The sequence below is a fragment of the Meriones unguiculatus genome, chromosome 8 (assembly GCF_030254825.1).
Source record: "Meriones unguiculatus strain TT.TT164.6M chromosome 8, Bangor_MerUng_6.1, whole genome shotgun sequence".
Lineage (NCBI taxonomy): Eukaryota > Metazoa > Chordata > Mammalia > Rodentia > Muridae > Meriones > Meriones unguiculatus.
In genome coordinates, this window is record NC_083356.1 from 102,198,139 (window position 1) to 102,211,804 (window position 13,666).

General features: G+C 39.3%; 1 protein-coding gene across 2 annotated transcripts in view; it reads right to left on the reverse strand.

Annotated features, from left to right (window-relative positions):
* The window catches only part of Ifih1 (interferon induced with helicase C domain 1), a 49,809-nt gene that overhangs the window by 13,791 nt on the left and 22,352 nt on the right, over positions 1-13,666 (reverse strand). Inside the window, exons 4-5 of one of the 2 annotated variants that reach the window (XM_021637084.2) lie at positions 10,386-10,490; positions 4,359-4,579 (exon numbers count right to left, since the gene is read on the reverse strand). In XM_021637084.2, coding sequence (XP_021492759.1) covers positions 4,359-4,579; positions 10,386-10,490 — 326 coding nt within the window. The remainder of the gene's footprint in view (positions 1-4,358; positions 4,580-10,385; positions 10,491-13,666) is intronic. The other variant, XM_060390271.1, reaches the window with a different exon arrangement.

A 13,666-nucleotide genomic window follows, 5' to 3' on the forward strand; every position in this document is an offset into this window, starting at 1 on the left:
GTGGACTTTTAAGAGGAATGTTTACATCTAATCAGTGAATTTGACATTACCATCTGTGTGTCATTCCTTCTATTCATCTGACATTAAATATCCATTGTGTTCGTATTAGATGTAGACATTGTATCTAGACCACAAAGGTATTTAAGATGAGGCTGATAAAACTTAAGAGTAACTCAGTCTAGCTGAGTGTATATTCCATGACTAACAGGACAACCCATCACACAGGATGTAATTATTCCCCCAGAGAGACACAAGCCGAGTGACAGCACAGAGAAAGACTAGCTGACCTCCCAAAGGAAGATTTACAGGAACTTTGGTAAGCTGGGGGTCAATCAGGAGTTAACCTGAAAGTGTGGTTGATACAAAATTGATTCTCAATGTGTAGAGCAGGGTCAGCTGGGAACAGTAAGTGCACTATTTTAAATTCAGTGTAATAGCTCTCAGGATGGTCATGAGTTGGATTCTAGGGATCCTATATTCTTAGTGCCTGGGATCCTCCTAGAGGCTGTCTGACTATAAAATTGGAGAGAGCAGGGAACCTCCATAGCAGCATCAATACATTTCTTAGAAGAATGTATGGGATGGAAGAGAATGAACTACTACAATGGCTTTGTGAATGTCTGAATAAAAACAGAGTAGCAAGCAAGGGGGAGAGAGAGAGAGAGAGAATTTACCTCCTTTCCAGTTAACTCTGTCTCATTATCTGCTGAAAGAACCACTGACACCTATAATTGCTAGTCACTCAGAATACCTCCCAGATGAAGAGGAAGACAAGCTAGAATATCTTATTTCCAAATTTTGTTTTGATTGAGAAAGGGTCCAGGCTGGTCTTGAACCACCTATGTAGCTTAGGATGACTTTGAACTCCTGATCCTTCTGTCTCTGTTTCTACCTCTTTCGGGTGCTGGAATTACAAGCATGCTCCACCAAGCAGGAGTCTGAGTGCTGCTGCTCTGCTGAGGACAGAACTCCAGGTTTCCTGTATGCTAAGCAATTACTCTTCACACCTGGGCTATATTGCCAGCCTGAGTCAGGCTACCTCGAGAGTTTCGTTCTAGGAGTTTGTAAAAAGATGGTAGTCCAGGAGTATATATATAGCAAACAGAAAGCTGGCAGGAAGAATGTCAAGGCCAGGCTTCAGCAACCTCTATTCCTCATAATGTGATCCCCTGATAACACAGTCACTGTGGGACAATCTTGAGACTCACTCTGGGTGCGACTGACTTCCCACTGAAGGACACGGAGAAAGCCAGATGCAAGTCTGACATGGCTAATTGGGAGGTGTGTGGTCCTCTTGGAGCCTTTTCCTGAGATGTGACAGAGTGCGTGCCAAGACTAATCAAGCCCAACTGCTACCCACTTCTGCTGAATCATATGGGGCTGTACTGCAGCATCTGAAGGAACCTGGGATTTCTCTCTTGTGATGTTGAAGCCCTAGATAGGAAATGGAAAGTCTGGGAGCACAGGTGGTGTTTGCATTTCTCTCTGCACTTGAACGCTGTAACTCTGGAAAGGATGGAGACAGAAGTAAGCAGTATTAGAGACCAGGGTTTCTGTATTCTAGACTAAAAGTCACACTACATTGCTATTGGGCTGACCATGAACATGCTGCCTTACTAAGTTAGAGATTTCCTGCCAAAGACACCAATAATTACAGCTGAGCTACTTTAATTAAATAAATAAATAAAAAGAAACTTACAGGGAACAAGGGAACAATTAGGATGTAAATTGAGAGTTACTGGAAAGACTTGCAATGACCTCCAGGAAAACCAAAAGGAAGCAGAGAAGGACTGAGGGGTGTTCTCAGTGCTCATTCGTGGGGAAATGGCAACTGAAAAGTTAGCTTTTATGTCTGGAACTCAGAAGCTTTGATACTTAATGGGAAATTTTCAGTTACTCTACTGAATCGTCACTCCAGTTTCAGAGGATCCCACACCCTCTGTCGGCCTTTAGGAGCATCAGGCGTGCATGGGCTGCACAGACACACAGCAGGCAAAACACCCAGACACATAAAATAGTAAAAATAGATCTGAAAGGATCAAACGACACGAATAAAAAAATGCTGTGTGCTTACACTGACGATTGAAAATTAGTTGCACAAAAAATTAAGAAAGTTTTAATCTAGGATGCATTTTGATGTACAAAATGTACTCAGTCCTACCTCAGCTCTCCCCCACTCCACATTACTAAGACTGTATCTCTGGCATTTGGTCAAGTTCTAAACACTGTGTCTGCAAGAATATGAGGACACCAAACCTTGAGGAGCCTGGGAATCGGTTACATAAATAATGAAAGGAACTGTGCATCAGCCAGTGCCCACAGGAGGCTGCCTTTTCTTTGCAGAGAGCTGTTGCAAAGTAGGAGAGATAGGTTTACGCTCCCAAATGACAGAGGAAAGAATGACTGTGAGTTTCATAGAACACACAAGTTTGGGTGAGTGCATGCACGGATTTCTTTGAGTGGCAAATGTGGAAAGAGTAGCTGTGATTGTTTGGAAAGACGGAGGAGGTATCCTTGGTACCAGGCATTAACTGGCAGAAGTGAGGTTATCTCTCTGCAAAGGAAGAAAACTACATCACAAAAGTCTGTCTCAGTTCTTATAGCCTATGGTCCTATGGCCAGATAAGGAAAATAAGGGAAGGAAATGAATGAGAATTTCAAAGCCGGGCTTTGAAGTTACATGGTTTGACTGAGGTTGTATACCTAACAAAGAGACAGATAAACAGGGAAGAGAGCCTTTGAGAAGAGCAGCAGTGAGGTTAAGATTCTCAAAATGGTGGTCCTGCCCCAAAGAAACAAAGAAACAGTTTAAGTGTCTTTGGATTCTTCTTTTCCTGTGGACCTAGGACTCAGTCCTGTCCTATATGTGAAGTATTTGATTTCATTAAGTTCCAGTGATAAAGAAAGATAAGAAAATATGAAAATTGAGTGAGCCACTAGTCAGTTCTTTTAAAGTATGAGCACACACACAGAGGGTGGGGAGGGAGAGAGAGAGAGAATATAATTTTAACTTCAAACATGGAAGCTAATAGGTAGACATAGGATTTAAACTTATATTTAAAAAAAGGAATAAATGAAAAGTTTTGAGCAAATAAATATTAATATATCATTGTCACCTGCAAAAGAAAATTAAAAAAACATCTTCTTATGGTGGATATAAAGGCATAAAGGTACGTCCCTTTGTCTTGTTTTGTGAGTGCTGGATTTCAGATCCAGAGCCTGGCATGTTTTAGGCAAGAGCTCCACCCCGGAGCCACATGCCCAGTTCCAGAAGAGCACGTTAGACTCAGAAGGTACATGGACGTCTCTCTCAAACATTGTGATGGAAATCACTCCATATGTTTTTTAGTATGGCAAAGCAGCTTCCTACCAAAAGTTCTGGACTAATATAAATCTTAAAAAATTAAAAGCAGTCTTAGAAGTCTATTGGTACAATTTATTTCTTTTTTAAAATTTATTTTTTTTTATGCTTACTGGTGTTTTGCTTGCATGTATCCCTGTAGGAGGGCATTGGATTCCCTGAGACTGGAGTTACAGACAGTAACTGCCATGGGGATGCTAGGAATTGAGCCTGGGTCCTTTGGAAGATCAGCCAGTGTGCTTAACCATTGAACCATCTCTCTAGCCCCGATGTAATTTCCATAAGTGAATAAATGATAATAAGAAAAAGGCTGGTCACAAAAAACACACTAAATTTTATTTTATAGAATAGGAAAAATTAGTATTCCTAGTCTACAAATATATAAATTCTCATCTATCTAAATAAAATTCAGATAAATAACCTTTGTTTCCAATTTAATATGAAAATGGTTTGGGGGGACTTTTGCAAGATATAAATCTTCAAATAAAAGTTCAGCAGCATTTAATGTAATACATACTTACATACACTCTTCCAAAATCATTTGCCTACTTAACTTGAACTAGATAAAACAGTCACTTAATTTTCTCTTCGTCTTTCAGTCACACTCTGTATGAAGAGGATGTACTATGCTTCATTAAAGATTACTGGCTAAAGAGACTTTGAAAGAAAGTGGTTGATCCCAATTCCAGGGACATTTCAGGTCACACATACTCACATTCATTTTCCTTACAGTGTGTGTGTGTTGGCAAATTTAATTTTTGTACGTAAGTTAGAACTATCTGATTTAATGGTCTAGTTTTATGAAAAAAAATCAATTTTAAAGTTACTCTCTTGAATTTTAGATACATAACTTAAAGATGAAAATTAAAATAAATGGCTTACTTGACATTACACCTAATTAGATGAAATCTGTGCGTGATTCATTGCTACCAATGTTATCATCTAATATATTCAGAGTAATGAATGGAAGTGGGAATCCTGACACAAACGTGGATACCTTATTGACAAGGATGATAACCTTCCCGGGTTCAGATGCCTGCTTCTTCTTGTCTAAGTGATCTTTGGTGATGTAAACAGCCACTCTGGTTTTCCCACTCCCCGTGGGGAGACAGATGATAATATTCTTCCCCTCCAATGCTGGTTGGGCCACTTCCATTTGATAAGGCCTGAGCTGCAGTTCTGGCTCAGGAGATGTTCTCTGTGTCCCCATCCTTTCATCTGAAGGAAGTGAACACGGAAGAGTAGCATAAGAGAAAGCAAGGAAGAGGCTGAGGCTCAGGAATCTGAAGCTGCAGGCAGGCTTCTCCTGGTTTAAGTTTCTTTCCTTTGTGATCCAAACCACCCCATTTTCTGTTTTCCGTACCAGGTAGTATCCGCTCTGCCTTTCAGGACATGACCCAGGTCCCCTATCATAACACGAATGAACAGTATGGAGGCCTTGGGAGGAGACAATATGAGGAGTTCTCAGAGAGACACTCCCCCGTTTGGATCACAGAAAGGATTTGTAGGTTCCTATTTGTAACACACAGGGTTTCTTGTTTTGTTTTTTTTTTTTTTTTTTTTTTTGTTCAGCCATTTGTCCTGGTTTGTCTTCCCTACCTGTAAACCAAGAGCTAGAAAGATAGGAGTCATTATTTCTCACTGCTCTCACTTACTTTTTTTTTTATTAAAGAGAAAAATAACAGCTGGAACTACTTCCTTCATTTGCTAAAATATCACCTGACAACGAAATGCCACAAAGCACATACCTGCTGTCATCTATATGTATCTGTGTGGCTTTAGGAGCTAGGTCTGCCTACAAACTGGAACATCGCTGGTTTAGAATGTGCATGTATGTCTCCTTACAAGTTATTTCTACTTATAAACCTGTTTATGTATGTAAATGTTTTATTTAAAAGCTATTTTTATTATTTAAGGAGTAATGACAAAATATTTCTACGTGTTCAGTACAAATTTTGAACTGCAGTTTGGACACAGTTTATAGGATCTGTACCTGTGTCCCTGGTGGACGTGGAGAGCTGCCTCTTTGTGTATAGAGAAGAAGGCGGGGGGGGGGGGGAGAGAGAGACAGAGACAGAGAGAGAGAGAGAGAGAGACAGAGAGAGAGAGACAGAGAGAGGGGAAATCTCTTGTATTCAAGACAACTGGCCTGTAAAGCATATTTAGGGAGCAGCAGGAAAACACTTCCTATCCTGGCCTTTCATTGGTAATGTTTCCATGAAGATACAAAACACAATTGTGGAGTTTTAAACTAAATTTGTCATGAATTTTGCCATATAGTTTTAAATTGTAATTTTATTACTTCCTGATATGAGCCTCCATGCACTTGTTCTCCTGAAACCCAAAGCAAAATATACTGTCTTTCCATAACAAACGTTTTTAAATGAAGAAATACTGACAAAGTAAGCGCTAACACCTAGTGATTTTATAAATGCTAGAATAACCTTATTACAACAAGTCTTGGTTTAGATATATTTTGTTCGGAAGTGACCATGTGTTCCCATCCGATCAGCTGAGAGGAAAGGCTCTGAAAATGCATTGCTTACAACATGGAATGTAGTGAAACAAATATTATTCCCACTTAAATGTCCACCTGTGCTCTACACCATCAGAAAAGATGAAATGACGGCGCTTATCAGTATTTCACCACACATGAACTGAGTGCCCCTTCCCTTATCAGTGATCACAGTAAAACCAAACTAACACCATCCCATTAACTTTAAAAAACTTGCTGACAGCTCTATTTCCGCAAACCGTTGATTTTGTTTAAGTGGGTTTTAACTTGCTGAGACAGAACTATCTAACAGGTAGGAAAATTCACACCAAATATCACTTAGTGAGAACCATCTCCAGAGTAATCAGGACATTTGCCTTCTATGCGTAAATAACGAACGACAGATGCAACACATTTAAGCTATGGTTGGAGCATCTGCTGAGTCATTTAGCGTGTTTTTTTTTTTCTTAATGGAAAATATCACAAGATCATCATCATTTTAAGTTTACTTCCCATTATGTTTCTATAAGGTTCAGATTTATTTAATGATAACATTTCATTTCCACCAAGTGGCGTTTTTAACAGGTAATGAAAACCTTACTATATCGTCTCTACTAAAAGCATTTATTACCCAGTTTTCCCCAAAAGAGCTAGAGTATTTATAATGAAAGATAAATTTTAAGCAATAGCTAAACCAAGACAGAAATTTATATCAATAAATTCTCCACTGATTCTACGCAATCAAAATTTTGGTAGAGATTTAAAAACAATGAAATGTTACATTCTTTACACTATTTGTACATACTTTTTAGTGATAATTTCTCCCCTTTTGATTACTCTGTTTTTTACTTTGTCATTTAGTAGCAAAAAGAGAAAGAGAGAGAGAGAGAGAGAAACACAAGAATTTTCTAGGTCTCTTTTCTAGAAACCCAAAACTCAAGTAAAATGAATGACACCCCCCCACAACTTCGTCACTCATGCACGTTAGTTTGAAAGTGAGGTGTCCTGTCCTCTCCTCATCCCACTCCACGGGACACTTCCTGTGTCCTCTGCAGCAGATAGCTCTGCTTTGGGAAGATGAAGGTCCTCTGGAAGGTTGGGTCTAGCTGGAGGAAATAACTTGGCTGAGGAGGCTGGACAGCATGCTTCCTGTTAGCGCTGCCAGAGAAATAAGCTAGACAATTCATTCTCCAGCTTCTCCAGCCAGGAGCGACACTCTCCACCATGATGGATTGTGTCCTCTAAACCTCAGGCTAGGGAAATCCTTTCTTCTTCTCCTAAGCTGTTTCTGGTCAAGCATGTGGTTAAGTGATGAGAAAAGTGACCAATGCAACACAGCGGGACTTTATTATAGTATTATAACTAAAAAGGATTAGCAGAGTTAAAGGGCTATCACTTTTAAGACTTACCTCCAGAACCAAAGTTATGAGGTTTCACTGCTACTGAGCTGGTCATGTGCCACTAGTTCATTCTGTAGGCACCGGTTATATGCTATACACTGCCAAAGTGAATTTGTTTCTTTTTTTATTTTTGGTTGTGAGCCTAGCATTTAACAATTGGCTGAGTCATCTCTCCAGCCCACGAGCTTGTTTCCCAAAGGACCTCAGTATAGGAAACTGAGATAATATATAATTTATATCTATATCTATATATATACTTGTATATATTTTTGAGTCAGTACTAGGAGGTCCAGTGGGCAGCCCAGAGATTTAAAATAGAAAAACAGAATGGATTTGGGGAAAAAAAAAAAAGAGTTGGATTTAATATGAGAACAGCATCCAAAGAAAAATTCTGGGTTAGTGCTAAATATTCTGCCTGATTCTTGCCTTATCACATCTTCTGACACAGGGATGGAAAAATTCATCCACATAAGCAATGATAAAAAGCGTTTCATCTTCTCCATCACCATAAGGAAAAAACTGGGCTGCAATCAATGAGCCACAAGCCAGTACCAAGTAAAAATAAAATGTTTGATTTTAGTTTGTTTATTTATTCTTGGCTCCTCTGATGTAATCAATATAACCCAATTATATAATCCAATTATATGATTAATATAACCCAAATCATAATCGAATAAATCCAGTAATGAAAATGGTATTAAAATAAATATAGGCTTTGAAATATGCTGTGCATTTTCTTTAAAGTGAAAGTCAGTCGAAGATCTTTTAATTATGTTACAACATGTAAATGGCCCAAAATGAGATGAAATAGAGTTTAAATAATAATAATATCCTCTGGGAACTACACCATGTGGCAAATTTCATTCTCGCATGGATTCTGACAGCTGAGTTATTCTTGGAGAGAAAAGGTCTGCCACTGCATGTGTTTGAAATCGACAAAGCATCCTTTTTACCTATAGTGTGTAACCACGGGGAAAAAACATTCCTATTGGACAAATATTAATAGACATCTTCTCAAAATAGCAGGAGGCACATTCTCCATATCAGGTCAATATGGATTGACAAAAAGTGTCACTGCTTTGAGAAGCAATGTATCTTTCTAAAAATTGGGGGGAAGAGAAATCTTGCAACCTAATTAGACTATTGAAACTAGGAAAGTGCCAGCAATCACATTCTGCTATATACGATACTTCCATGAAAACCCTAATACAATTGTCTTGGTTCTCTGTATGTCACCTTTGAAAGGAGAATAATGATCCCTTGTGACGTCAGCTTAAAAGGCGAAAAAAAATTTCAGCTCCTACAGTATTATTCAATGATCCAATATGCATTTAACCTTTCACCAATTTTACCAAAAGCTTTTATTAAATGACTTCTGTAAAGCTTTAGCATGCACTTGAGGGTCACATACTTCATAAATGCTATCATTTCTCAATTTTACTGTCCACTCTACAAAATCATTATTTGGTCCTAAAAGCCGATCCATCTAGACCTTGAAGGGCATCTGTGGAAAATGCACTTGCATTTAAAAATGTTATTTGCCTTTGAAAATGTATTTGCTTTTCGAAAATAGGTTGCGTTCAGATTTATCATGTCTTTCATGCCACATTGAAGACTAGAAATCAGCAAATACATTTGCTAACAGCTCTAAGTAGGCAAAATGCCCTGCAAATAGAGGATGTGTTTTAGATATTTATTGAGTGAATGAATATTGTTGAGAAGCTCTTACTTAGACAAATACAAATTAGGAGAGGGCAAGGCAGCTTAAAACAACCCATATGGATCGTAACTATCAGCGAGAGTATATTTAGAGTCCCAGCATCAGTGGCATACAGTAGAAGTGGCGAGTATTAAATTTAACTATTTCATAACCAAGACAGAGAATCGCATTCAATCCCTATGGAGAACTCAACACTGACCACACTAAACAGATAACAGACTGACCCTTTTGTCAATGACAAAGTCATGACTGACCGGCTTTCCTCACACCACCTTGTGAGGGATGCAGTAGTGCAACTGGGAGGGGGAAGTACATAAGTAGAAAGAAGCATGGTGTAATCTCACTTCAAAAGCTTTTGCAGCAAATGACCATGCTTGTGCAAAATCCCTCCTCCCCCCCGTTGATCTATCGCTATATAAATCTGGCAGTGCATAACAATATGAACCACACAGTCAGTATTTTCCAAATAGAAATAACCGGATCACAGAGAAGAGTAAGATAACTTATTTCTTAATTTGTCAGTTTCCCTCTGACTCACGGCCGAGCAGTTTGGCTTGTTAATTTTTGCAATGCATTTTCTGCAAACTTTTAGGCAAATATAGAAAGATGAACAGTAGACGAATTAGCCCCCCGGCCACAGTTGAAAGATGCTAACCCTCCAGATCTCAGTTAATCACACATTCAAGAGACAGAACAAGATAATTTGGATCGATCAAGCCGACAAGTTAGGAAGTCTAATAAGAGGAAGTATTGAGAAAAGTGGAAGGGGAGGGGGACACTAGAAAAGGCGTTCCCGCTTCCTGCAGGTGTCAGAGGCAGCCAATATGGAGAGCAGTCTGGGAAGTTCCCACTCAAGTTTTCATTTAGTGACCCAAACCCCATCTATGCTCTGCTATTATTATATTATACCCAAATCAGAACTCGATCAGCCCTATGTGTGAGTGAGTTCTAACCGGACTCTAGTTTTTAAGAGGGACCCTATTTATTATCTGCAGTCATATTTAATTTTATTGGAAGTATTAATTTTCTGTCTTAGTAGATTTCAAATTTTAAAAAAAAGATAATCCTGTAAGAGATAAATATATCACACTGCACAAAGGCTTTAAGCGCAGTTAAATTCACTGAAGCAGATCTCACGAACAGAATAGACGACACGGTTCTATGAAATGTAGCTTGTGCCTGACCAAAAGACACATACTAAATAAAAATTATAGTTTTCTTGTAAGACTTGAGCAAGTTATACTGTTAAAGAAAGTAAATGGCAAAGTTCCAAAATGACTCGCTGTTGAAAAAAAAAATTTGGCTTAATTGCATCAATCCATTAGGAAGGCCATGAACAGCCCCCATGCATTCCACTATATGGTGTCTTATTTCACACTTTTTCAGGTTTACACAACAGTTAGGCAGTACCTGAATCCCTTCCCATGGTGCCTGAATCACTGCCCATGTTGCTGTTATGTCCAAGACTTTCATCTAAGCAGCTGACACTTCCTTCTGCCAAACTTGTGTCTGATTCTGCAAAGGAAAACATTTTAAAATATTTAAAAAATATTTCTGAGAATAAACGTATTTTAACTGCACACCTCTACAGCACACAGTACATACAGTTCAGTGCGAGTGAGGAAGGCACACCCGAGCGAGCGTGAATAAAAGGTAAGAGTTTCTCCCAGGCTCCACTGAAAACATTCCACTATGGATGAGCAGCTGCCGAGAGTGACTCAAATCCCCATTACCTACCCACAGTCCTCAACACCCAACAGCAAAGGAAATGTGAATTCCTGCACATTTGTGATTTGAATTATGTATCTTACCTGTACACATAAATTCTGTCTCCCGGAAAGAATTTCTAAGCTTAAATGGCAGCTTTTAAATAAAAATTATTATAGAAACTCATTGGGCTGTTTTCTGTTAAGATGCTGGTGGGCTGAGCAAAGCATAAAATTTTATAAATTTTATACAAACCTACTGACCAGTTATGAAATTAACATTTCAGAGATAAATAAACATGAATTTAAAATGAATCTCAAAAAGAATCTTCTCAAAGAAGATATGACTGACGTTTGGCATTACATTCGCTAGAGTCTGTGAGTCTGGAAATGTTTCTCTTTGCTATAATTACACGAAGCCGCCATCCACCAAATGAATGGCAAGTGTCTGCCCTTCACTGAATCCCAGGGCTGCTTTCTTGTCCAGTTTATCTCCAAAGATGAGCGCAAGCTCACCACCAAGGGCCAGAGCAGACGTTAAACTGAGAAATGTCAGGGCGCAGGAGTTCTTGAGGCCGCCTTGGAGTCAGAAGGACTTGTGAAACTTGCTGTTCGGGTTGTCATGGGCCTGGGTTCCTCTTATGTGACAGGGGTATAGTGCCATTTACCTGTTTCAACTTGCTAACCACTGTGCAATACTAGACACGATAACCCGCTGGCAAAAGAACTCAGTTGACATGAAAAATCAAATGACTGGAATGTTACTAGGACAGTCTTCCCATTTCACAACCAAGTCTATTGCGAAGAAGTCTATTTTGTTCTGATGACCAATTCCATTTTGTAATATTTACATTTATAACATGTCAGGCAATTATCATGGCGTCTCCAAACACTAGAAGACTATATTAAGATACGTATAGGTTATTTAAAATTACTACCAGGGCCACTGAGATAGAAACAGATGCAAAGGGACACACTGCAAGTTATTGGCACAGTGTGGGGAGAAGATGTACAGCTCAAAGTTGTCAGGGTAGCCCTTGTTTTAAGTGGTCAGGTGTCCCGAGCTGGATGAATATAGCTACGTTATGAAGACCGCCCTTCTGAGTGAATGGCTAATGAGTTTGGCAAGTGCTTTCAGTTCTGCAAGTGGAAGGTATTTCCATGACCCTACAAGTCTTCTCGGGCTTCCCTGTTCTCATGCTTTTCTGCTGCTTCCTGGCGGTCACCGGTGTAGTTTCCAGCCCCGCACCTTTGCCCTTTCCACAACGTCATGTAAGGGGCTTTGTGCAGCATACAACCCTCCTTTAACTAAAACAGTTGGGAGCCATCCATGCTCTGTGTGTATCAGTAATTTCTTGCTTTTTGTTGTGGACTCTTGTCCCTATGGGATACGTTGTTGACACAGAACGCATCTCCCTACAGTTTGAACGGGTCCATTTAGGTTGGAAGATATCAAGGAATTTCAGCCCATGCTAAGCAAACATGTAAGATACTGTCCTTAAAAACGAGAAGCTGAAAAGAAAAGTTGTACAAAAACTCTCAATGGACATACATACTGTTTAAGTATATTAGCACAACATAAATACACTAATGTGAAAATACTGTGCTTATCAGTTGTCAGAGATTAGCTCTGGAACTCGGAGTTGAGGAATCCCTCATGATCACACAGGAAAACCTGGATATCTCACAGAGAGATTTTAAATATGGCACTTTGCAATTCCCAGAGGTATGTCTTGTTAGAAGCTCAGAGGCGAGTGTGGGATAGAACTGTCAAGTCGAAGAGCGTTTTGGGCAGATGTACTGATGAAAGGAGAATATGATTTGTAAGGGAAAGGCAAGGTGTAAAATGAGATGGGAAAATGTCATTGCAAAGATAATTCCAGTTCTAGACATATAGGCCAAGATTTCTGTGGCAAAAAGTAAATTTTGACATACTTTCCATTTGTTATTTTAAATGTAGAATCAGGAGTTGAAGAGTATACTATAGTGGCTGGGAAAATGCCAATAAATACAATCTAGGAATTGAATATTGTGCCCAGCAAAATTTCCAGTGAGGGTAGTAGCTAAGGAAATCATAGTTGACTTTTGGCTTCATTTCCCAGTCACTAGCAATTAAACTATGACCTTAAATTGACTCTCAGTGTATGTAAAGTCAAGATTTGCCCCAGTTTTGTCATATGTAAATTTGGGGTGGAGACTCTATACAGTCTGTACAGATAATCTGTTGGTAATAATGTTGCTCTGAAATGCAGAGCGTGTTTGATTAAGTTCATCATTTGGGCTATGTAGATCTCACAATCAAATCTGCACTGTGTCAGAAGAACCCGAGCTCGGAGCTTTCCCAGATGTAATGCAAATCAGGGTAGTCAGCATCTTCTGTGGCAGACACACCCATTAACAACTCAACTTCGTGAGAAACCAGTATTCAGAGAGGCTAAATGAGTCATCCGCGTCCCCCTAGCATCTCGACACTCTGTACCAATAGCAGGCATGTGTGAAGACTTGTGTGAAGACGCTCTGGAAGCTCCTGCATCCTCGGTGCTAAAGAAAACGAAACTCACTTTAAGAAATCATTTTCATTGTAATGTCAAATTTTCCATACAAATTACAACATCTTACCTCTCCAAGGGGGGAAAAAAAAGTCAGAGAGGTATCTGCACTTTGACAATATTTCCGACTCATGGATGGACACAGACTTCCCACTCATTCATCCACACTCATTTTTGCACACATGTTAAGAAGGCATGCTTCTGTCTTCACAGCACAAACTCGGTGGCAGTAACTGTTAGAGGTCACTGTAACAGTGAAAAGGAGGACAGGGATCTCCACTGCTTCGTCACGTGAACTGTATCCAAATCCTCAGCTTCTGCTCACAAAAATAATGCCGTTTCCCAAGCAGCGCATTTTCGTGAACTTTTATTTGTTTTATCATAGAAATAGAAGTATGAAAGGAAAAAAATTTAATGATAAAGAAAATAGTATATC